A 24,181-nucleotide genomic window follows, 5' to 3' on the forward strand; every position below is an offset into this window, starting at 1 on the left:
TGCGGTCACATCTTCTCCTTAGACTGCATTGTGCCGAGCGGATTGAACACTGCTTGGGATCTATCATGCTCCTTGTAGTTGGAGGTGTATGGCCCTTTAAGCACTGCTTGATTGATTGGACCAGGGATGCACCTGTAGCTCAGATCACATCGTTTTTATACTCGCATTCTTTGTCCTCTCCTTTGAGATCCTGCTTTATGGACGGGATTCTCCATTGAGGTTTTGAGCTGCTGTCCACACCGATATTTTAAGGTTTGTACCTTTGTGAAAAAAATTAGGTATGCTTTATACACTATTAAGATTGCTATAATGTTTTTATGTTTATTGGGACTTATTCTGTGAGTACAATGTTCATTATTTAGAAAAGCAGAATAACAGCGACTGAGGTATGTGGGAGCGAGCCTTTGAAAGGACAGTTTTTGATGTGTAGAGAACATATTGTATAATATTAATCATTTATGCATGTTCTGGGTGGTGGCTCTAGAATGAATAGCTGTGATTGAGATTTCTTGGACTAGAAAAACTTAATTGTACCTCTGTCTGGTCAAACCTGTTCTCCGTTTTCACCCTCTTGAAGGCTGGCACCCTTAGCAGAGTGTGAAATTCTAATGTGGGTGGGGGCGGGGTGAGTCTCATAGGCCTGCCAGTTCTTGTGACGCGGGCAGAAGCCCAGCAGCCCCACTTCCTGGGATGGGAATGCACCAGTGCACACAGCATCACTATCAAGGAAGACGCTAGTTTCACGTGGTGTGTGAGCAGCATGCTAAATAGCAAGACAAAGAAAGATTCGCATTTGCTGTCATGAAGCCCAGGGAAGTGGCTGGTGTGACTGGCAGGCCCTTTGGGAACTCTCTAGGCCCCATCTGGAGGGTGACAATCCTAGCAGGACCTGAGGGCCAAAAAAGGCTGCCAAGGCAGGGAGGAATGCTTGTGCAGGCTGGGCCCAGTCCTGGCATGAGACCCAGTGTTCTTGGCTGGGCATGCCAGCCTCCAGGCGGGAGGGGAGCCTCAGGCATTCCAGCTCCTCTCCATGCAACAGAGATCAGTCTCCCCAGAGACAAGGGTTGCTTTGGAGGGAAGACGCTTCAGCATCCCTGAACTCCCCAAACACCAGCCCCAAATCTCCAGGAGTTTCACATCTTGGATGCGGGTGCGGCACCCCCTCCGCCCACTCCCCCACCCCCACCCCACCCCCGCCAGAGGCCAGGTGAAAATGGGGAACCTGTGGGGGTGGGGTGGTTCAGGTGGGGAAATTCATGAGATGGGGGGGGGGTGGCCCTTGGGACCCCGGGGGGATGCAATGTCACCGAGAACCCCCCTCCCACCACAGGCCGGACCCACTCCCCCTCTTTTGCCAACCACCCCAGCCGAGCCCCTTCCCAGGGCCGGACCCCCAGGCCAGGACCCTCCTCTGCTTTGTTCTCCTGCAGGCAGCTCCCACAGGCGCGGGGCCTCAGCACCCCGGGGGTCTCCCCCCCCCACGGAAGGAGAGTTAGGGGGGCCCTTCCTTAGCCCCCCCCCGTGGGAACAGACCCTTGCACGCCCCTCCGCCCCCCCCCCCGCAAGCCTCGACGGGAAGGAGGCAAGAATCTCCAGGGCTTTCCCGAGCAGGAGCTGGCAACCCTCCCTGCCAGGCAGGCCCCAAGAGGGGCTCCCAGGGAGGGCGGGGCCGGGGGGGCCGGGCCAGCCGCTTCTCGGGGGGGGGGAGCCCCGTTGGAGCCCCTCCACCCCCAGCCCGGGCTCGCCTCCGTCGCCCTCGGCCCCCCTCCCTCCCTCCCTCCCCCCCTCCCCGGGGGCCCTTCGCCAGGGGGGCCAGCAGGCGGGGGGGGGCTGGGGCTGTCCCGGGAGAGAAAGGGGCTGCCGTGGCGGGGGGGGGGGTCGGGTCTCTCCCGGGCAGGACTGGCCAGAGGGGGGGGGGGCTGCGCAGCCGCCGCGGACTACACTTCCCAGGAGCCCCTGCCCGGAGCGCGCTCCATGGCGACCAGCCCCCCCCCCGCCCGTGACGCCATTCCCCGCCCCCTCCCCTCCCCGTGACGGCGGAAGGCCCCTCGCTGCCCCGGGGCGGACGGAGGGGAAAGCAGGCAGGCGGGGGAGGAGGGGGAGCGGCGTCGGTCCTTCCTTCGGTCCGTCCGTCCGTCCTCCCTTCCGGCGCCCCAGGCCGCCCGTCTCTGCAGGGCTGGCGTCGCGCCCTCGAGGCCCGCGGAGGATGCGGCGCTCCGGCCCCGCACAGCCCCCCAGGTGAGCGGCCGCAGCCCGGGGGCCCGGGAGGGGGGGGGCGGGGAGGATCCCGGGGCGGGCGGGAAAGGGCTTCTGGGGGGGGGCTGGGGGCAGGGTCCCCCGTGGGCAAGGGGCGCGTGGGGCACGGACGCCTGCCGCTCCCCCCCGGGCGGCCCCTGCTGCTTGGCCCGCCTTGGCTGGTCCGCTCTGGGGCCCGCAGCGTCCTCCACGCGTTTCCTTTGCGGCCCTCCCCCCCCCCCGCAGGCCCCTGGGGTCTTCGAGCCCCACCAAGAGGTGTTGGGAGGGGCCCCGCGTTTGAAGCGGTGGGAACGACTCGCGTTTCACGACCTCCACTGCCATCTCATAGGATTCACAATCATAGAGCCATAGAGTTGGAGGGGACCTCCTGGGTCATCTAGTCCAACCCCCTGCACCAGGCAGGACACTCCCAACCCTCTCGCTCATCTACTGTCACCTGCCACCCCCTGGAGCCTTCCCAGAATCAGCCTCTCCGTCAGATGGCTCTCCAGCCTCTGCTTAAAAATCCCCAAAGATGGAGAACCCACCCATCTATAGGATGTTCTCCCAGCTAATGGAAAGTTGCCTCACACAGAGACACCTTCATGCACAGAAGCCCAGGACTGGACTCTGAGCAGGTTGGTACACACAGAACCCAGCCTGGCAGAGACTGACTATGGAGTCAGTAGGGCCCCTCAAGAAACCTAGGAAGCCAGGCCAGGCCTCCATCTTGTTTGGGCTTCACTAGATCTCTTCCCTTGCCTGGAAAAGCCAGGCCAGATTTCCATCTGGTTTGAGCTGGACTAGACCCTATAAAGCTAGTGGTGGTGACAGCATTCCAGTTGAACTATTCAAAATCTTAAAGGACGATGCAGTAAAAGCACTACACTCAATATGCCAAAATTTGGAAAACTCAACAATGGCCACAGGATTGGAAAAGGTCATTCCAATCCAAAAGAAGGGCAATGCCAAAGAATGTTCAAACTACCACACCATTGCACTCGTTTCTCATGCTAGCAAAGTTATGCTCAAAATCCTACAAGCTAGGCTCCAGCAATATGTGGACCGAGAACTTCCAGAAGTACAGGCAGGATTTCGAAGAGGCAGAGGAACTAGAGATCAAATGGCCAACATACGCTGGATCATGGAGAAAGCTAGGGAGTTCCAGAAGAACTTCTACTTCTGCTTAATTGACTATGCTAAAGCCTTTGATTGTGTGGAGCACAACAAATTGTGGCAAGTTTTTAAAGAGATGAGAATACTAGAGCATCTTATTTGTCTCTTGGCAAGTTTTTAAAGAGATGAGAATACTAGAGCATCTTATTTGTCTCTTGAGAAACTTATATGCTGGTCAAGAAGCAACAGTGAGAACTGAACATGGAATCACTGATTGGTTCAAAATTGAGAAAGGAGTTCAGCAAGGCTGTATACTGTCGTCTTGCCTATTTAACTTGTATGCGGAGCACATCATGAGAAAGGCGGGATTAGAAGAGTCACAAATTGGGATCAAGATTGCAGGGAGAAATATCAAGAACCTCAGATATGCAGATGATACCACTCTAATGGCAGAAAGTGAAGAGGAACTAAAGAGCTTGTTGATGTGGGTGAAGGAGGAGAGTGCAAACGTTGGCTTGAAACTCAACATCAAGAAAACAAAGATCATGGCATCCGACCCTCTCAATTCCTGGCAAATAGATGGGGAAGAAATGGAGATAGTGACAGATTTTATTTTCCTGGGCTCCAAGATCGCTGCGGATGGGGACTGCAGCAAAGAAATTAAAAGACGCTTGCTCCTGGGAAGGAAAGCTATGGCAAATCTAGACAGCATCCTAAAAAGCGGAGACATCACCCTGCCAACAAAAGTGCGTTTAGTCAAGGCTATGGTCTTCCCAGTTGCAATGTATGGCTGAGAAAGTTGGACCATAAGGAAGGCCGAGCATCAAAGAATTGAGGCTTTTGAACTCTGGTGCTGGAGAAGACTCTTGCGAGTCCCTTGGACTGCAAGGCGAACAAACCGGTCAGTCCTAGAGGAGATCAGCCCTGCCTGCTCCTTAGAAGGCCAGATCCTGAAGATGAAACTCAAATACTTTGGCCACCTCATGAGAAGGAAGGACTCCCTGGAGAAGAGCCTAATGCTGGGAGCGATTGAAGGCAAAAGAAGAAGGGGACGACAGAGAATGAGGTGGCTGGATGGAGTCACTGAAGCAGTCGGTGCAAACTTAAATGGACTCCGGGGAATGGTAGAGGACAGGAAGGCCTGGAGGATCATTGTCTGTGGGGTCGCAATGGGTCGGACACGACTTCCCACCTAACAACAACAAGACCCTTCCTCCTTGCCCAACTGACTGAGCTAAATGTGCACATTATCGAAATCACACCTTCCCAGATAAGCCACCAGATTGCCTTTAGGGAAGTCTGAACTAATCCCATCTTCTTCTATCTCGGCCTCCTGTCATGCCCTGGTACCAACGATCCTGATTGTTCTTCCCTACTCCCATATCCACCGATCAATGGGAGCCATTATGCAAATCCCAGGTGAGAGCCTGATTGCATCTCCACCTGGAGTTTAGATAAAGACAATTATTATTATTATTATTATTATTATTATTATTATTATTATTATTATTATTATTATTATTATTATTATTATTATTATTAATATCCCGCCTCCCCCCAAAGGCTCGAGGCGGCTCACATAAAATCCCATCCCCTAAAATCCATAACAGTGACATAAAATTATAGTGAATAACAACCAATTGGTCAGCAATTGATGGCATCGTCCTAATCCTGGAGTCTCCGCAGCCTCAGCTGCAGGGAGGTGGAGGAGGCTGGCACTCACTCACCACCGCCAGATTTTGTGGGGGGGGGCCTGACCCTCCTCACCGCCGGCCTCACCGTAGGCCTGGCGGAAGAGCTCCGTTTTACAGGCCCTGCGGAATGCTAAATGCCAATCCCATCAGGAAGCCTCATCAGGGGGATTGTTCTCACAGGCCCCTGACACACTCCATACCCCCCCTCTAGTGACCTCACACTTCAAACCCACCTATCAGGTACTCAAAATCTCAGCAACCAATCAACGGTGACTTACCTCATACCTCACCTCCCAGTGGGCTGACCTGTGGGAGGCCCGGGGTTTTCAAACCCTATATATGTCCCAACACACAACCCCACTGTGTGCTGTGCTCTCTACACACCCAACGCGTTGCTTTGAGCTTAGGTGCTCGTCATCTGTCTCCCTTCCTTGCTCGCCTGGAAGCCATCCTTGCTTCAGGAACAGGTGCAGTATAATTTCCTTCCCCGCTTGCTAGCATTCCCCCCTTTAGAAGTTTGTGTGTCATATTGTATGTGTGCTTGTGATTTTAATAAGTAACTCTTATTCAGAGGATCAAGGTCTGGTTTAATTCAAGGTGTCTAAGGAGTTCCCATCTCCTGTATACAAACGGTGTGAAGATTCTGGTTGCTCCTCCTCTTGCAAGCTAAATTCCCCTTCTACATTTATAATTCCCCAGCAATTCCAGTAACATGTTATTGGTGGAGAATCTCGCGGGCAACCACTGTGCTTCTGAGGTTCAGAAGCACAGAACTAGGAGAGAAAAATTCCTTAATAGATCCTTGAAGTCAAACTTTGATTCAGACGTGTGCATGTGTTCTTGTGCTTAGTGGCAATCTTGTTGAAGGGTGGGTTTTCAGTCCCTACACTGTACATATAGGCTAGGACCCCGAAAGGCTGGCCTCATTCCAGATAGGAACTAGGACCCCAAAAGGCTAGATTCCAACCATGCTAGGACCCCGAAAGGCTGGCTTGGAGCAAAGCAGGGACTGTCTCAAAGAGATAGTCTCCTGAAATTTAAAGTGCTGCCCTGATCAAGCAGGCACTTCTCCTAGGCGTTGTCTCGAAAAGGCAGGCCATATTAAGTTCTAAGGTTCACATAGGTTACGCCCCGAAAGGCTAGCCAAATTCTCTAGTCCGTGTGTGTGTGTGTGTGTGTGTGCTCACTAAAAGTTCTCAGTGCTCATTAAGAAAAGCTCAGACCTGTTCGTTAAAGAAAAAGAGCTTTTCAGAATTCTCAAGTGTTTGTGTGGTACCTCAAGTTAAAAATGGAAAAGGTAGACCTCTCAAAGAAACTTAAGTCCAATGATCACCTGAACAAATTAACGAAATGGATTATTAAACAAGGGAAAAACCCATGGAAGCAGGATTCCTTTTTGGGTTCTGACCCATTGGCAATGCTAAAAGAAACGTTTACTGCTTTATGCAGTGCAAAGAAACTGGGGCATTAAAAAAATGTATATGCCAGTTGGGGTCTATTTGTAGCTCTGACTGAGGCTGCTGATCAATTAAATACAGCAATGTGGAAAATGCAGCCTTAGAAACTAAGATTGCCCAGTTCCAAGCCCAGATCATCCTGCTCCAAGGTGATAAAGAAGATCTCCGGGCTGACAAGGTTAGGCTTACATCAGAGCTCCAAAAAAAACGCAGGGAAAATTAGAAGCCGCCACTTACAGAGCTCATGTGGCAGAAGAAAAAGTTGGAGACCTAAGTCACCAGCTCACCCAAACCCAACATGCTGCCCAATATTTAAATTCCCAGGCTAGGATTCAGCATGCTCAAGTTAGCCACGAGGCATGCCACAAGGAAAGGAACGAGCTCAGGAGTAAGCTGGTTGCAGCCGTCTATCCTGATTCTCCAATCCCCCTGCCTGAAGAAGCAACCTCTAGCCCCTCTTCTAACCCTGAGTGGGAGGAAGCTGTTCCCTTATGGCCTATAATGACTACAGTAATTGCCAAGGGAAAGGGGAATGGGCAACTCCAAAGAGAAGAGGTTTTTGAATTAGCCCCCTGGAAACATAGTGAGGCTAAAGTCATAGCGGAACAACTAGGGTCTTTAAATAAGAGAGAAAAGCAACCGGGTCCCATCCCATTCAATTGTACATCTGGGAGTGGTCATCGATACCATACAGAAGAAGTTCTTTCTTCCAAAGAAGAAGGTTCTCAAAACACAAAAGGTCAAAAGGGAAGTACTATGAAAGAAGAACATGTCATTCTTACAGCTTGCCAATCGACAAGGCCGGTTAGTGGCGAATACAGTGGAGCAGATGGCACACGAGAGGTATTCAAAAATTCCTGAGACCTTCCCAGCTTCTGATTACAGCAGGCAAAGACTGCTCCGTCAAGTTAAACCTCCAGCTGAAACAGCCTTCATTGCTGGGGCAAAAGAGAAATGTCATGGAAACATGACCTTGTCCCTGAGGAAGTGAGCTCATGCCTCAAATCAACATTGGTTGGTCTTAAAGGTGCCCCTGGCCTCTAGATCTATACCAGAGGAATGTTTGGCAGGTAAAGTGGGTTGGGATATTCCCATAGTTTTGCCTCTGCTGTTCCTATAGTTGTTTGGCAGTTAGTATCAGGTCTTTATGATCCTAACTTTATTTTCTCATGGGGTATATGGGTTATGTCTTTCATAGAAGGACAGCTGCTTCCTTTTTAAATAATTAGATGGAGGGTAGGGGGGAGCATTCCTAATTTTTCATTCTTGACTAGCTTGCTAGAAATTGTTCTTTCAGGCCTATTACCTTTTTAAAAAATGATATTATGAAATAATAGAACTGGTTTGGCTTTGCTGGCTCCTTGAATGTTACACAATTTCCTGTAAATGAGTTCCACCATAATTTTTTCATCCTGGACCATTTTATTGCAGAGAATGGATGTGGCCTTAAGTTGAAAAGTCCCACCTCTTATGCAGACCTTGTTCTTCTTTGCAGCAGTGCTGAATGCGGATGACGGAGTATTTGTGTCCTGTCCCACACCCCGCATGAAGATGAAAAGAAGAAGTGGGCTTTTTATTTTAAAGTAAGTATCTTTGCCAAATATATCAAGTTGTGATGTGATGTGATTGTGGGCTGGGGAGTAAAAATCTAAATACTGGCTTTGCTACCAAATTCTGCCAAGTTGCAACAGTTGTAGGCAATCAGTTCTAAAGCTTTTATTAAATGGTGCTTTACATTATTGCAAAGCCAGTTTGGGTTAGTGGTTAGGAGTGCGGACTTCTAATCTGGCATGCCGGGTTCGATTCTGCGCTCCCCCACATGCAACCAGCTGGGTGACCTTGGGTTCGCCACTGCACTGATAAAAAACTGTTCTGACCGAGCAGTGATATGAGGGCTCTCTCAGCCTCACCCACCCCACAGGGTGTCTGTTGTGGGGAGAGGAAGGGAAGGCGACTGTAAGCTGCTTTGAGCCACTGGGTAGAGAAAAGCGGCATATAAGAACCAACTCTTCTTCTTCAGTAATCTCAGGGCTCTCAGCCTCACCCACCTCACAGGGTGTCTGTTGTGGGGAGAGGAAAGGGAAGGTGACTGTAAGCCTCTTTGAGCCTCCTTCGGGTAGGGAAAAGCGGCATATAAAAACCAACTCTTCTACTTATTATTGATCTGGCTTGTTTTAAAACTGGATTTTGTTTTAAGAATGTAATGTTTTATTCATCTGTAGTTTTTACTTTTTATTTTATTTTGGTTCTTTAAAAGGATAATTTCAGCTGTTTCTGAGACTAGAATGTGGTGTTAACCCCTTTCGTCAAAATATACTAATATTAACAAGTGGGGCATTGTATTATCAAGTGACTTTGGGTATGTTCTTTGCTAATATCAAGAGACAATATATTAATATTGGACCTGAGTGTGCAAGAGGGAAGCCAGTAGATGAGTTTGATAGGAAACCTAGCAATATAAACAAGAGAGGGTCCAGACCCTGGACAGAATGAGCCTGGGTGATGAGAAGGAGAAAAGAAACAGGAATTTAGTTCCACCTAGTAGATGAAAGGCCACCAAGCCCCAGGGACACTGCTGGCCAACAAGTGACTGATGTGGGCAGAGAAGGGGGCATCTAGATATCTAGATAGGCTAGATATCAGGAAAAAGTTTTTCACAGTCAGAGTAGTTCAGCAGTGGAATAGGCTGCCTAAGGAGGTGGTGAGCTCCCCCTCACTGGCAGTCTTCAAGCAAAGGCTGGATACACACTTTTCTTGGATGCTTTAGGATGCTTAGGGCTAATCCTGCGTTGAGCAGGGGGTTGGACTAGATGGCCTGTATGGCCCCTTCCAACTCTATGATTCTGTGATTCTATGATTCTTTCTGGTCCAACCTCACCTACTGCAGCAAAGTATGTCCTTTGCTGTTGCCAATCCAATGAAGAACATGCTGTTTTACTAGTTTTAATTTACCCCCCCCCATACACTCACACGCAGCTCATAATACAGGTAATACGTACATCATCTATAAAAACCATGATTAAACCGTTATTAAAACTTACAATGTTTCATTGCATCTGCTTAATTTGTCAATCTGCCTCTTGGTCCATCCTGTGGACCACACCTTCTTCCAGTCAGGCTCCAACTTGGTGGAGATGGAGGGAGGGAGGGAGGCCCATAGACTTCATTGGGTGCTCACTGGTTCTGGCCTCAACTGAAAGCCTGGTGGAAGAGGGCCATTTTGCAGGCCCTGTGGGACATAGGGAGTTCTGTCTGGGCACAGGTTTCAACTGGCAGCTCGTTCCACCAGGCTGGGATCTCAGCCAAGAAGGCCCTGGCCATGTTTGAGGCCAGAGGCACTTCCACTGGGCCAGGGACCTCCAACATGTTGGTATTAAAAGAACTTAAAAGTTCTTCAGGGGGGCATATAATATGTTCTAGCTATCTTTGTTCTGTACCTCCTGCTTTCAGAGCTCAGGACCCTATAATTGTTGAATAGAGACGCTATTGAATTAGTGTTTGGCTTACAGATTCCTCTGTGTTTTACTCAATACTTTTTGGCTGGCAAAAATGATGGGGGTAAGAAGACCATAGATCTAGGGGATCACTACGCATACATATTCCGTTTGGGGATTGGGAGTTTGCAGTGGTAAGGTGGAACTGCAGTTCAGGGGCGCTCGAGATATGTAGTGTGTCCGGAGGGAAGGCAGACGCATGCGCAGCTGAAGGGTAAGAGCGCCTCTTCCAGAAGCTTTGGCTTGGAAAGTTCTCCATGGCAGGCACAGTCCCAGTGCGTTTCTGCACACAAGACATCAAGGAACAACAGTGGCAGGTGATGCAAGTCACTCAGTTTGCCTAGTCACACTATTTGCCAAGTCACTCAGTTCTCATGTACCCAGAAACTAAACGTATCTGAGTGTTGTAATAACTGTTGTAATTCATCAGTCTCTCATTCTAGTTTGTTTCTGAAATTCCTTTGCAATAAAACAGCTAATCTGAGGTCTCCTCCTCAGTACCCCAGTACTCCTCCTCTTGCATTGTGCAGAGGGTTGGACTAGATGTCCCGGGAGGGGGGCGAGGGCCCTGCCTGGGGGAGAGGGCTGCTGCCGTTGCCACATCCACGTTGCTCGCTGTCCCGCTCCAGGCTGGGCTTCGGTGCGGGTCTTGCTCCTGTGGCTCGCCGCTTCCCTCCTTTCTTCCTTCTTTTAACCATGAGGGGGGGGGTCTCCACGGCAGCCCTACTGCACAGCACGCAGGGCTAACCGGCCGGAGTTGGGGGGGATGGGGCGACTGGACCTGCGGGGGGAGGGGGTCGCTTTCTTGCCAGCTTTAAAAGAGCATTTTGGTGCATTCCTTGGCAGGCGCCAATGCGACCCTCCAGGCAGGCTGGGCAGCTGCAGGAGCCAGTGGGGCGCTGGAAACGCCTGTGCTCGGGTGGTGTGTGCACTCATGCGCATAACTTTGCCATGGCTCCGCCGGCCGCCGCCTCCACCGGCCACCACCAGCCGCCACTTCCCACCACTGCAGCGGCAGGCAACCTGGCAACCCCAGGGAAGGGGCCAGGCGACCCCAAATGGGGTCCTGACCCCAAGGCTGAGAACCACTGCCTTAGGATTAGGAAAGCACTCTGAAGGATATTATTTCTACCAGGGTCTCAAATGGCTCCACAGTCCTTCAACCCAGGGCGTCTACTGTAGAGCAGTCCCTGGGCCTTGTTCCCAATATCTGGGCACCATTACAGACTGAGGCAGCGGCGTCAAGAGGTCGCATAATTGGAAGGCTGGGTCAGGTTCAGGATGGACTCTGTAGGAAAAGGAAGGGCTTACTGTTAGCGATATGCTTGCCCGTGGTTTAAGTGGTTTGCATAACCAGTCTTGGAGGACTTCCCGCACTGAAGGAGAACAAGGAGTTGGCTTACCTGAAGGCTTCTGCTCGTCAGTGGGGCGAAGTCCTCCGACATCCATTTCCCACAGCTTAATATTGTTCAAAGTGATGTGGCAGAGTTTATAACAACCAGTTTGTGTTCTTAAACGTTATTGCTGAGTATCAAAGGAGTGAGACATTTTAATGTCTGCATGTTTCTCCGGAGCTTTGAACTTTTGTATGCCTAGAGGGGTCAGCTTGCCAGAAAGCCTGGAGCCAGTGGAGTCGTGGCCTCACCCAAATAAACAGTAAGGGTGAAATTGGGCATTTGGGAAATTGGGTGAAACTGAATTCCAGTCTTTTCTGATAAAGATCCATTGATCTTAATCCTTGCATGCTCTTTTGTATATATCCTTTGAATCCACATTGTAGATGTTTCAAAACTTCTGTCATGAATTTCTGAAAAATATTATCAAAAGCTTTTGCAGCTTCTAAAAACATGAAAATAGTCCTTTCATGTTTTTTCTTTGAATGTTCAGTCACATTTTAAATGCATATGATGATGTCTTCCATCTATCTGCGTGGAACAAATCCTGTCTGATCTCCACATTCGGCATCTGAAATTCAACTTCTTAGCCTTTCAGCCGTTATGGTTGTGAAAATGTTGTAATCCACATTCAGAAGAGAAATTGGTCCGAATGCTTGTGATAATAGTGGATTGTGGCCTTCTTTATAACTCAAAGTAATATTTGTTTCTTGCCAAGTCTGTGGTAACTCTTGTATTTCATTCATTCATAACTATGTAAGGATGGGGTTAGAGATTCTTCAAAAGAGTTGGTCCCCCTGCCCTTTATCATCCTTTTCACTTTCCTCCATACTCTCTCCATTGTGTCCACATCCTTTTCGAAGTGAGGCTTCCAGAATTACACACAGCATCTTAGGTGCGGTCTGACCAGTATAGTATACAGATTGTGATGTGATTTTCTCCCACAATTCTCAGTGTTCTTTTACATAGTAATGTTGATAGGATCTCTTATGGCAGGATCTCTTATGTCCTTTTCTTCCTTTGTCTAATAGGACAAATTCAATAGGACAAGAATAAGATATTGGTTTTAAAGGAGCCACTGGACTCTTTTCTGCTGCTTCGTCTACCCACCTGACTTAACTAGTTCCACATAATCTTCATCCCTTGGTGACCTCACCAGCCATAGTTTGCTTTCCGGCTGCAAATCAGAAGGACTCTTTCTTACTTAGATCTTCTGTCTCAGTGCCAGGCAAATAGTCCACCACAATTTCCTTACTCGTGAATGTTGTCTTTGTCCTTCATTGAAAGATGATAGTCAGAGAACCGTTTATATGTTGGATGTTGTACTGCACCCTCTAGGAGAATCCGGTCTCCAGATATGAGTGGAATCTCTAGAGAGCAGTGTCTCTCTTCGAATCGTAGAGTTGGAAGGGACCTCCTGGTCCAACCCCCTGTACTATGCAAGACACTCCCAACCCTCTCGCTCATCCACTGTCACCTTCACAGAATCAGCCTCTCTGTCAGATGGCGATCCAGCCTCTGTTTAAAAATCTCCAAAGATGGAGAATCCACCACCTCCCCAGGAAGCCTGTTCCACTGAGAAACCGCTCTAACTGTCAGGAACTTCTTCCGGATGTTTAGATGGAATTTCTGTTGAATTAATTTCATCCCATTGGTTCTGGTTGCCCCTCTGGGGCAAGTTTTATTTATGGTCATAGACCATCCAATTTTTAAAAATGTCCAAAGTAAAAACAGTCAGTTATGAAATGGATGAGTATGTACATGGATAAGACAAATGTATATAAATACACAATAAGGGTTTAGTATAAGTCACAGTTAATATATAGGATTGGACCAGCTCTTCCTCATTTTTGTAGCTACCCAAGCATACTTAGCAATTGTTTTTGTTAGCTTCTTATTTGCCTCCGACAGTATTAATATGAGGCGTTGTTTCATCAGACCTCTGGGACCATCCAGATTAAAATAACATTGTAAGCTGCCAAAAGATTCAGAAAAACCACCGAGGCAGCATTCCACTGTTATGATAATCAGTGCGGGTATTTCTGTACCAAATCTGGAACTGATCTGCATAATCAGCCTTACCTGGAACTGCCTGAAGTTATAACCCCCCGTTTAAGCACTGTGCCCAAGAAGGGAAGATTTGTGATCATTTGGTAGCTAGAACAATCCTTGGCACCTCTGGGGGGTTTCTTGAGGATGGGAGAATTACACGGTTGGAGAAATAACCAAATAAATTCTAGTTTGTCTGTCATAATTAAACAGATTAGCAGAGGTGGGACATCAAAAATGAGCTAAAGAAACATATTAGTATTTGCTGAATTACGAATTTTACTGATTTTTAAGATCTTATTTTGTTATGTGAACATTATTTCTGTAGAGTTAAGAAATGCTCCCTTTTCTAATTTTAGGTATGCGACAATAGTTGTGGTTGGCATTTTCATCTTTTACATGGTCAAGTCAAGCTTTGATTCTGAAGAATGCGATTTGTCGAAAATTCAGTATGTGAACTTTGAGCATGCAAAGGTTGGTCATGTGCACAATTTTAGCAAATTCCATGACTCAGATGTACACTCATCTCTTTCACATTCCTTTATGAATTGTCATTAATTCTGAATTCTTGTGCAGTTGTGAAAGCTACACAAGTGACCAAGTCTGTGAACTAATTGAGAAATGTAATGCAGTAGTATGACGTTTATTGAAAGCAAAATTTGTTCTAGAGCCTGCCATGATACCGTTATCTGACAAACGTTGTTATATTCGCTGCTACTGCTCTTCTTAGACCTGTGGATCAGGTTGCCTACTCTGGAGCCGGAGTAGGTCTTGGTACACATAGATGGGAATTCTGTAATCCCATGTCCTTATTTTACTGACTGGCCTGAATTGTCCTATTCACCTGTATGGATAGAAATGAATTTGGCCATTATTGGTTCTGAGTTCCCTTGAGACATAAAACAGTTATTTTATTTAAAGACAGAAAAGCAAATCCCAAAAATTATGGAGGTTGATCTAACAATAAATGTTTCATCAATCAAAAATGTGTTAATGAAAAGGAGAACTAAGGGTTTCTCCTATGTTTGGAAATATGGTCTGATTTAGAATTTTGTTACTATTCTTTCATGTATTCATTTTTTAAAAACTTAAGCATAGTTTAAGGTGACCAGATTTTAACATTGGTAAAGCAGGACACCATTGACCGGGAGGGGGGGGGGTCTTGATTTAAAATTTGGTCTATATGGAGCAACAATTTTTTTCATAGAACGCATAGAACGCAAAAATAGTATTGTAATATATATTTTTCAATTTCAACATAAGTACAATTTGCCAGGTGCCCCCAGATGTCCCTCCAAAAGTGGGACAATCTGGTCACTTTGGTTCAGCTGAAATGAGTTGTTCTTGCAGCCATTTTAGTTGGGCTGATTATCATTTTCAACTAGGGGTAGTAAAGTTTGCATGCTGTACTTTTAGCAATGTTTTGGAGAACGTAATGTTTTTAAAATTTAAAATAGCAAATGATAACTCATTACTTCTGGGTGAGTGTCTAGGCTTGGGGAAATGTGTGGTTAGGGCAGTTCTTTTTCCATTTGAGGCAGAATATGGGTAAGTTTGTGTTCTTTCTTGGATCCTTATGTGATCCATTTTGTTTGGTTTGGTTGTTTTTGAGACCATACTTCCAAATGTTGACATCTTCCAAATATTAATAAGGCAAATTAAACAGAATCTAGAATTCAGGCAGTGTAGAATGAGACTTATTTTTGTGTTACTTGGTTCAGCAATTTCATTTTACTTGTCAAGAATCTGAAAACCAGCTCCTTTAAATGGAGTAAAATGAATCCTTAATATTGTTATTTTATAAACATTTAGAACAGGCTGGTCCACATCCCAGAATCTCAGTCTTCTGCCAGTATTGATTTGAATTTTGGAGTAGACCTAAGCATCTGTTCAGTTCATTTGGGTGCTCATACATTCTTGAGTTGTATGTTCTGCCCAGGGGCTATAGCTTGTTTGAACCTCAGCTCAAAAAGAACGAGGAAAGATTGAGAGGCAGCCCTGCTGCTTCTCGGGCAAGAGATGTGGGCAGGGCAGCCCTGGGGATCCAGAGGAGCCAACCGAGGTGGCTTCTTGCCTCAGGATATTATGGGTGTTGGTGCCTTCAGTGCAGGCAAGTATATCCCTCAATATATTCATTAGCCTAAGGACACTGAATAACATAGAACTTCATTTTGCCCTGTAAAGAACTTTTTCTAGAGTTTAAATACTTGACCCTGTTCACCATACATTCAAATATGTAATTTCTCGTAAACACCAACCTTTAATTTACTGTGTACTTTTTGGTAGACTCCATTATATTAATAATACTAGCTGCAAAGCCTGTTCATAAGAACGGGCTTTGAAAGGCACCCCCCCAGGCCCCCACGGGCTGCCAGTGCTGCGGCCGCCTCCCTGGGGCCTGCCAAGCGCTCTCCCCGCCTCTGTGACATGGCAAGAGCGCTTTTCAGGCCCTGGAGAAGGGAACCTTCCCCCCACCGTTGATGCGGCCGTATTCCTGGGCCCCAGCAAACGCTTTTGCCGCCTCGCGGTTGCCGGGCCCTAGGGAAGGGAACCTTCCCCCCCCCCCATTGCCACGGCCGCATCCCTGGGGCCCGGCAAGCACTTTTGCCGCCTGGCAATTGCTGGGTCCTAGGGAAGGGGAATCTTCTCCCCCTGCAGGTGGGCAAGGAGGGAGGATGGAAGGTGGAGAGGGAGAGCCAATCAGGGTAGCTGGCCAAACCCTGATTGGCCCTATTCCATCTCGGAGAGGGAGGACCGTCTCCATTCCCAGGCCTGTTTCACCATTATGTAAGAGGAATAATGGATAAGGATGAAAGCCAGTCCTAAGCATGCTTACTCAGAAGTAAGGCCAGGTAACATCTGTGGTATTGCAATGCTTGACTGATTTTGCCTGATTAGTTCAACCAACGATTGTGATTAATTTGGTAGAAGATTTTTTAAAATGTAAGAGTAGTTACAAAAGCAACTGATGTCAGGCACTATTGTAGAAGATACGTATTCTTTCTCACACATGGAAACAGTGCCTTCTCTGATAAGGGTGCAGCACTAGTAAAAAGTTTATGTTTTGTGGCAGCAGTACTTAGAAAATAAAATACAGAGCTCTGAAGGGTGAAAAATTCCTCTGGCTCTTCTATTTTGGAACAAGCTCCTAATGAGTGTGACTTTTTGTGCTTTGATCTTTCAGAGAGCACAAAAGTATGCTGAGCAAGTTTTGCAAGCTGAGTGCCGTCCTTCTTTTGTGGAGAAACAGATGAGCAGGCTATTTGCAGAGAAATATAGTCAACAGACATCTCCATTTCTCAGAAAAGGTTTAAATGCACAAACAGCAGCCTTCAAGTATGGACCACCTTTTGGATTTCACAAGTTGTCCCAGAAACTCCAGGAGGTGTTGGATCTCTTACCTGAGCATGATTTGCCAGAAGACGTGCAGCTGAAGCCCTGCAGGCGCTGTGTTGTTGTGGGGAATGGAGGAGTCCTTCGTGGTCTGGAACTGGGCTATGCACTGAATCAATTTGATGTTGTTATAAGGTATCTTTTGCTTTTGTATCTAAAGTCATTTATTAAGTATACTGTTCACTCTGGTGAGGAATCTCAAATTCTGTTCTAATGGGGATTGTCAAGTGAGAAACATGGGAGTGCTTTAAGTCAGGGGTGGTCAACCTGTATTCCTCCAGATGTTCATGGACTACAATTCCCAAATGCTGGCAGGAGCTCATGGGAATTGTAGTCCATGGACATCTGGAGGACCACAGGTTGACTACCCCTGCTTTAAGTAGTTAAGATGTGCACTGATTCCTGTTTTTGTTCACTTTATAGATTAAACAATGCACCTGTCCAAGGATATACAGATCAAGTTGGTAATAAAACCACCATAAGAATGACTTATCCGGAAGGTGCCCCCCTCTCTGAACATGAGTATTATCCAAATGGCTTATTTGTAGTGGTTTTATTTAAAAGCGTTGATTTGAGTTGGATTCAAGCAATGGTGAAAAATGAGTCACTGGTAAGTAATGATGCTTTATACTGATCCTGCCTTGAGCAGTGATTGGACTAGACGGCCTGTAGGGCCCCTTCCAAAAGATTCTATGATGATCTACAGTAGGGGTAGTCAAACTGCGGCCCTCCAGATGTCCATGGACTACAATTCCCACCAGCCCCTGCCAGCGAATGCATTGTAGTCCATGGACATCTGGAGGGCCACAGTTTGACTACCCCTGAATTTTACAGCAAGAACATCAGATTTGTGGTTTTCTATATAATAGCCCCCCTACCTTGTGCAACTTCTGCAACTCGCTCTATGCAGCCCTGCCCTTATCTTTGATCCGGAAACTGCAACTGGTGCAGAACGCCCCAGCCCGGATTCTCACAAATATATCATGGAGATCCCACATCTGGCCTGTACTCCTACAGCTCGGCTGGCTCCCAGTTGAATTCCGGATTAAGTTTAAGGTTTTGGTACCTTGAAGGCCATACGCGGTCTGGGCCCAGTATACCTGGGAGAGACCGTCTCCCTGCCAATGCCCCCAAAAGAGCCTTACGCTCTGCCACCTCCAGCTGCGGATCCCTGGCCCCAAAGAAGCACATCGGTCCTCAATAGGGTCCAGAGCTTTTTCCGTCCTGGCCCCCACCTGGTGGAACGAGCTCCCTTAAGAGATCAGGGCCCTGTCTAAACTCCCACAATTCCACAGGGCCTGCAAAAGGGAGCTCCTCCACCAGGCATTTGCTTGTGTCTGACTGGCCCAACAACATCCACTGCCCACCCCCAGACACCCCCTTCCATGACCAAACAATTCAACCTACCCAAGATCTTGTCAACGTTACTGTTCCTATAAAATATTGTTCTGGTTGACATGATACAATTGCTATATTTGTTATATTTGTTACTTTGTTCCATGTACAGTATTTGCTGGCGTATAAGACTACTTTCCCCCCCTGAAAAACATGCCTCCAAGTGGGGGGGTCGTCCTATATGCCGGGTGCACTTCAGCTGGGATAGACAGAGCTGCCCATAGTGGCCCATAGTACTGTAATGTAATGCAACAAACTCTATATTTTGAGTGGAAATGTTGGGGGGGGGGGTCGTCTTATACGCCCAGTCGTCTTATACGCCGGCAAATACGGTAATTACCTTGTGATGTTCAATGTAAAACGCCCAGAGCCATATGGAAGGGTGGTATAAAAATCTAAATAAATAAATTTTCAAATGGTTAAATTGTTAATAATGGTATTGTACATATACTTACACTGCAGTTATAAGCAGAGTGATCTGTACATCTTGTAAATCCATTAAAGTCATGGATTCTGCTCTGCTTAAGACTGTCCTTATAGTTGGAATTTGAAATGTGTATTCTCAAGATATCCAATTTTCAAATCTGGGTACTTAGTCCACAGATTGGAGTCATGAAAAGACAAGGTAGATCTTCCTACATACCTGAAAAATGCCTCAGATTTGCAGAAAAATCTGAAATCTTTTAAAAAACAAACCCCACTCCACACAATGAAAATACCTAACTTCCGGTTAGGACTTTACGCTGGGTGGACACTTTTGCTCTTATGGAAGAGCACCATGGTCTAGATTAGGGTTGGGCATTTCGGCCGCCCAAGCAGCCATTCCAGCCCAAAGCAGCCAGCAAGTGTGTGTGTGTGTGTGTGGGGGGTGACGCTGGTGCCAACACACCAGTTGGCACACGCACACAGGCCTCCCCCCACCACCGCAGCGCTGTCTGCTTCGGGCTCATAGGACATACCTGACAGATGTTGGATTGAACACATGCTTTCCAGATGTGGCTCCCTTGGTATGAACAGTGAAAGACAGAGGAGTTTCACTGTTTTGCCCAATACAGCCTGTCATTTCCCAATTACTTGGTGAACAATAGATGGATGGAGATTTTATCTTTGAGAGAAAACAAGACTCCTATGATGAGGAAGCCTTTATTCTTGAGATTATGTTTCTTTTTTCGCTGCATCTTGCCTTATGAGTAGTATATATGTTTATTGTTATTTATGGGTTTTATTGTATGGCTTTTATTGGGGGGTTTATATGTTGTGACTCGCCTCGAGGCGAGTAATAAATCTAAATAACAACAACAATAACAATAACAAAAAGATTTTAAGAACAAAGCTTGGGCTTTTAAAAAATGTGGGGAACTGTAATATTGATATAGATATAGATGATATAGATGTAGATATAGATATAGATATATTTGATTTATTACAAATTCAAACTCAAAAACATTTAATGGCATATAAAATAGCCTCTAAATAAAAATAATTGGTAATTAATCGCTAATAGTAATTACATAATCTAAGATAAAACAAATAAATGAAGTAATTTCGTAAAAGGCAATTAAGTAAAAGTAATACGCTCCTCCAGAATGCTCAGTAAACAATAATTTACACTAATTGTAGATGCTCATGGACTAGAATTATTTCTTGCTTATCGGATTATCCCTTCATATCCATTTGGCCACATTTATTACTCCAGACTAAACCATGGGACTGGAAAGGTCCAAAATAGAAGAGATAAACCAATGTCCATAACAAACTGACAGAAGATTGACTTTTCCCCTCCCAATTTTCAGTGGTTAGTGGTTACTGAAGAATCAAAACAGCATCATGTTTTATACAATGACCATCCTAGGACAAAGGGGTGGCAGGTGACAGTAGATGAGCGATAGGGATGTGAGTGTCCTGCATAGTGCAGGGGGTTGGACTAGATGACCCATGAGGTCCCTTCCAACTCTATGATTCTAGGTGGTGTTTCTTGTCTTTCTTAACATGTAATCATTATCATTGGGCATTTTTTTCCCCCTGTTCAGCCTCTCTGGGTGCGATTGTTTTTTTGGAAGAAGGTAGTTGAGAAAATTCCTGTATTGCCTAAACAGTTCCGCATCTTGAACCCTTTAATCATTAAAGAGACTGCTTTGGATATTCTGCAGTATCCTGAACCTCAACCAAAGTTCTGGGGGTGGGATCAGGTAGGTATTCCTCTTTGGTAATAAAAGGTGCTGTTGTCTTCTGGCTTCTGTGGGGCGACCAGGAAACATTATCTAGGTTTTTTTAGTTATTCTTAATCTTTAATAATAAACTTTATTTTTGTACCTTGTCCTTATTAGACAGCACAGGGCAGGTAACAACATGGCTTAAAGCAATCTGTCCAGCCGCTGCTTGAGGACCACCAGTGAGGGGGAGCCCATTCCACTGCTGACCCACTCAAACTGTGAATTTCTTTTCCTGATATCTAGCCAGTATCATTCTCCATGTAGTTTAAAGCCATTACTGTGGGTCCCATTCTTTCCGGCCAATGGGAACCTTTCCCTGCCCTCCTCCAAATGACAACCTTTCAAATACTTAAAGAGGGCTGACATGTCCCCTCTCAACCTCAACTTCTCCACACGGAACATTCCCAAGTCCCTCAAGCTTTCCTCATTATGCTTGGACCCCCAGCCCCAAATCATCCTCATCACTCTCCTCTGTACCCTTTCAATCTTATCTATGTCCTTCTTGAAGTGAGGCCTCCAAAACTGCACACAGGAGTCCAGGTGTGGTCTGACCAGTGCCATATACAATGGGACTATGACGTTTTTCAGTTATGTGAGGAGCAAACGTAAAGTAAAGGAGGCAATAGGCCCACTGTTGGGTGCGGATGGACAAACTCTAACGGAAGATGCAGAGAAAGCAGAAAGGCTTAGTGCCTATTTTACATCTGTTTTTTCCCACAGGTCAAAGGGTTTAGGCACATCTAGAGATGGCCGTAGCCAAAGGATAGTGTCTGGGTGGCAGGTTAACATGGATAGAGAGGTTGTCAAGAGGCATTTAGCTGCACTGGATGAGTTCAAATCCCCTGGTCCGGATGAAATGCACCTGAGAGTGTTCAAAGAACTTTCCAGAGAACTTGCACAGCCCTTGTCCATCATCTTCGGAACCTCTTTAAGGACTGGAGATGTCCCGGAGAACTGGAAGAGAGCAAACGTTATTCCGATCTTCAAAAAAGGAGGAAGGATGACCCGGGAAACTACAGACCAGTGAGCCTGACCTCTGTTGTGGGGAAGATAATGGAGCAGATATTAAAGGGAGCAATCTGCAAACATCTGGAGGACAATTTGGTGATCTAAGGAAGTCAGCATGGATTTGTCTCCAATAGGTCCTGCCAGACCAACCTGGTTTGCTCCTCACATATCTGAAGGAACTTTTCTTGTTATGGGCTTCCCTGACCAGTCATCTCACTTCCAGCTTTGGCCTTTGATGGCTGACCTACAGTGCTTTGTAACCTGCAATACCCTTCTTTATAGAATCATAGAATAATAGAGTTGGAAGGGGCCATACAGACCATACAGACCATCTAGTCCAACCCCCTGCTCAACGCAGGATCAGCCCTAAGCATCCTAAAACATCCAAGAAAAGTGTGTATCCAACCTTTGCTTGAAGACTGCCAGTGAGGGGGAGCTCACCACCTCCTTAGGCAGCCTATTCCACTGCTGAACTACTACTACTTGCATCTTGTTCTCATAGGTGTGTCCTTTCCTCCAATTTCCCGAATACTTTCTTAGCTCCTCCTGAAGTTCTCTGTTCATCCAAATAGGCTTCTTGGATCCCCTAACATATTTCTGCCTTGCTAGTTATGGCTGGAGCATGCAATAGCTCTTGTTTAAAGGGAAAAGGGATGGTGCATTGACCTTGAAATGGCACTGAGGGCTAGGAATGCCTTGTGCTGCTTAAGACCTTTAGAATGTCTGTGGCAAAAATATTGCACAGTTCCAGTATTTGCCTGCACAGGAGAACCCTCTGGGAAGATCAGTTAAAGGTAATTGCCACCCTGTTTTCTCTCCTACTCCCTCTTTCTTTCTATTATTCTGTTTGAGCATTGTCCCCCCTCATTTTGGATCTCTGATGGTAAGGTGCCAGCCCAGTATGCCTTGAACTTTAAAAAGTGTGATTCCAACCTTACTTGTTGCTATCTTTATTATCATCATATATTTGTGTTAATTAGGCCTTCTTCTTTGTTCCTCTTTTAGAACGTACCTACAATTGGCATCACTGCTGTCGTTCTGGCTACACATTTATGTGATGAAGTGAGTTTAGCTGGATTTGGATACGATCTCAACCAACCCAACATGCAGTTGCATTACTATGATAATCTTTGCATGTCTGCAATGAATGGACAGACAATGCACAATGTGACGACTGAAACAAAATTTCTTCAAAAGCTGATAAAAGAGGGAGTTGTGAAAGACCTTAGTGGAGGAATATACTGTGAATTTTGTCACAAAAGGAGCTGATACAGATTCTGCTGGTGTGTATTTCTGCAGGCACCTCCTCTCTGGAGATACTCTATCAGTATTTCCATCATGCAAGTTAACTGAAGAACTTGTCTTCTCTCTATTTAGCTGGTTTTTAATGTCCTACTTGGCTGATTTTTTATATGATGCTTCATTTTCCATAAGAAATGTGGGTAATGAAATTTCCCTTTTATGTATTTATATTAAATGATTTATGTGTGAGAAAATGTCTAGAATTCTTTTAATTTTATAGATCAGCCTTACACAGAAGTATACGTTGCTTGGTACAATGAAACGCTACCAGGTAGTACCATGTTCTAATACAGGACATTTTTAAAATAGCATGAAAAATAGTGAAAGTGATTGAGTTGTGGACCAAATTATGATTTGCATAACTTCTTAGATAATTAAAAGTGGTCTAATGGTTAAGAGCAGAGGCCTCTAATCAGAAGAACAAGATTTAATTCCCCACATACAGCCAGCTGGGTGACCAGTCACAGTTCTCTTAGGAATGTTCTAGCAGAGCCGTTCTGTCAGAGCTCTCTCAGGCCCACCTACCTCACATGGAGTCTTGTGGGGAGACGTCTTCAATTAGCTGCTTTGAGACGTCTTCAATTAGTGAACAGTAGGGTATTTATATTTGTTCATTTTTGAATTTATATCCCAGCGCTCTCAGTGATGTTGGCTTGTGGTGGGTTACAGATAAAACTCAAACACAGTCTCTAAATCCCACCCTCCCCTGAAGTCCCTGGCAGCTCGCAGCCTGTGTGTGTCGGGCTTCTCTGTCGGGCTACCGGAGCAGAGTTTGCCAAAGTCCAGAGGCCAGCCTGGGAGGTTGGGAGCCAAGGGAGTCAAAGTTCGTAGCAAGCGGGGCAGGGAGCGAAGTCAAGCCCAGCCGGGGTCAAGAGCCAGAGAAACAGTCAAATCCAAACTGTAGTCAGAAGCCAAGTCCTCGGTCTAGAGCTGGGAGCATAGCCAGGACCCAAAGCCACAGCTCTGCAGCCAGGAGCACCGTCAGGCTGAAGTAGGGAGCCAAGAGGAGTCAGTTAGGGAGAGCTTTGCCAAAGCCATTCTGGGAAGACAGGCAGGGAACGCACACATTGCACCCACGCAGGACCGTGCCTCAGGTTCCCTCCCAAGTACACCCATGCTGGTCCTAGTCCTCATCAGAATAAGGAGGTAGAGCTGAGCCCCATCTGCCCTGACAACGGGCTGCCAAGAGGAGATGGCCTCTGATGCTGCCATGTGGGACTCGCTGGGGTCTTTGGGACTGGCACATGCAGGCGCATCAGGAGGGGTGCCAGTCTGGCTCGGAACAGACTCACCCTTTGGAGCATCGTACTGGTCTTCACTGGCCAGATCTCCAGGAGGTGCCTGGAGATTGCTGGGCCCAGGCCGTGGATCAGAATCAGCTACAGCCACTGGAGTGCCCTTTGGAGAATCAGTGAGCAGTGCAGCAGGAGA

At 46.6% G+C, this 24,181-nt stretch overlaps 1 protein-coding gene across 5 annotated transcripts; it reads left to right on the forward strand.

Moving 5' to 3' along the window:
* The first annotated feature begins 191 nt into the window (after positions 1-191).
* ST3GAL5 (ST3 beta-galactoside alpha-2,3-sialyltransferase 5) lies at positions 192-22,944 on the forward strand. Of its 5 annotated transcripts, none has more exons than XM_077344085.1 (7): positions 192-252; positions 7,998-8,085; positions 13,799-13,913; positions 16,624-16,967; positions 17,256-17,442; positions 20,258-20,416; positions 22,454-22,944. In XM_077344085.1, exons 2-7 carry the CDS (start codon positions 8,048-8,050, stop codon positions 22,715-22,717), a joined length of 1,107 nt encoding a protein of 368 aa, XP_077200200.1. In that variant the 5' UTR covers positions 192-252; positions 7,998-8,047; the 3' UTR covers positions 22,718-22,944. The 5 variants fall into 5 exon arrangements, with proteins under 5 accessions (XP_077200200.1, XP_077200201.1, XP_077200203.1 ...); XM_077344086.1 differs by having other exon boundaries at positions 222-252; positions 8,001-8,085; XM_077344088.1 differs by lacking the exon at positions 192-252 and adding an exon at positions 2,007-2,238.
* The last annotated feature ends 1,237 nt before the right edge of the window (positions 22,945-24,181 follow it).

This window comes from Paroedura picta, chromosome 6 (genome assembly GCF_049243985.1).
Source record: "Paroedura picta isolate Pp20150507F chromosome 6, Ppicta_v3.0, whole genome shotgun sequence".
Lineage (NCBI taxonomy): Eukaryota > Metazoa > Chordata > Lepidosauria > Squamata > Gekkonidae > Paroedura > Paroedura picta.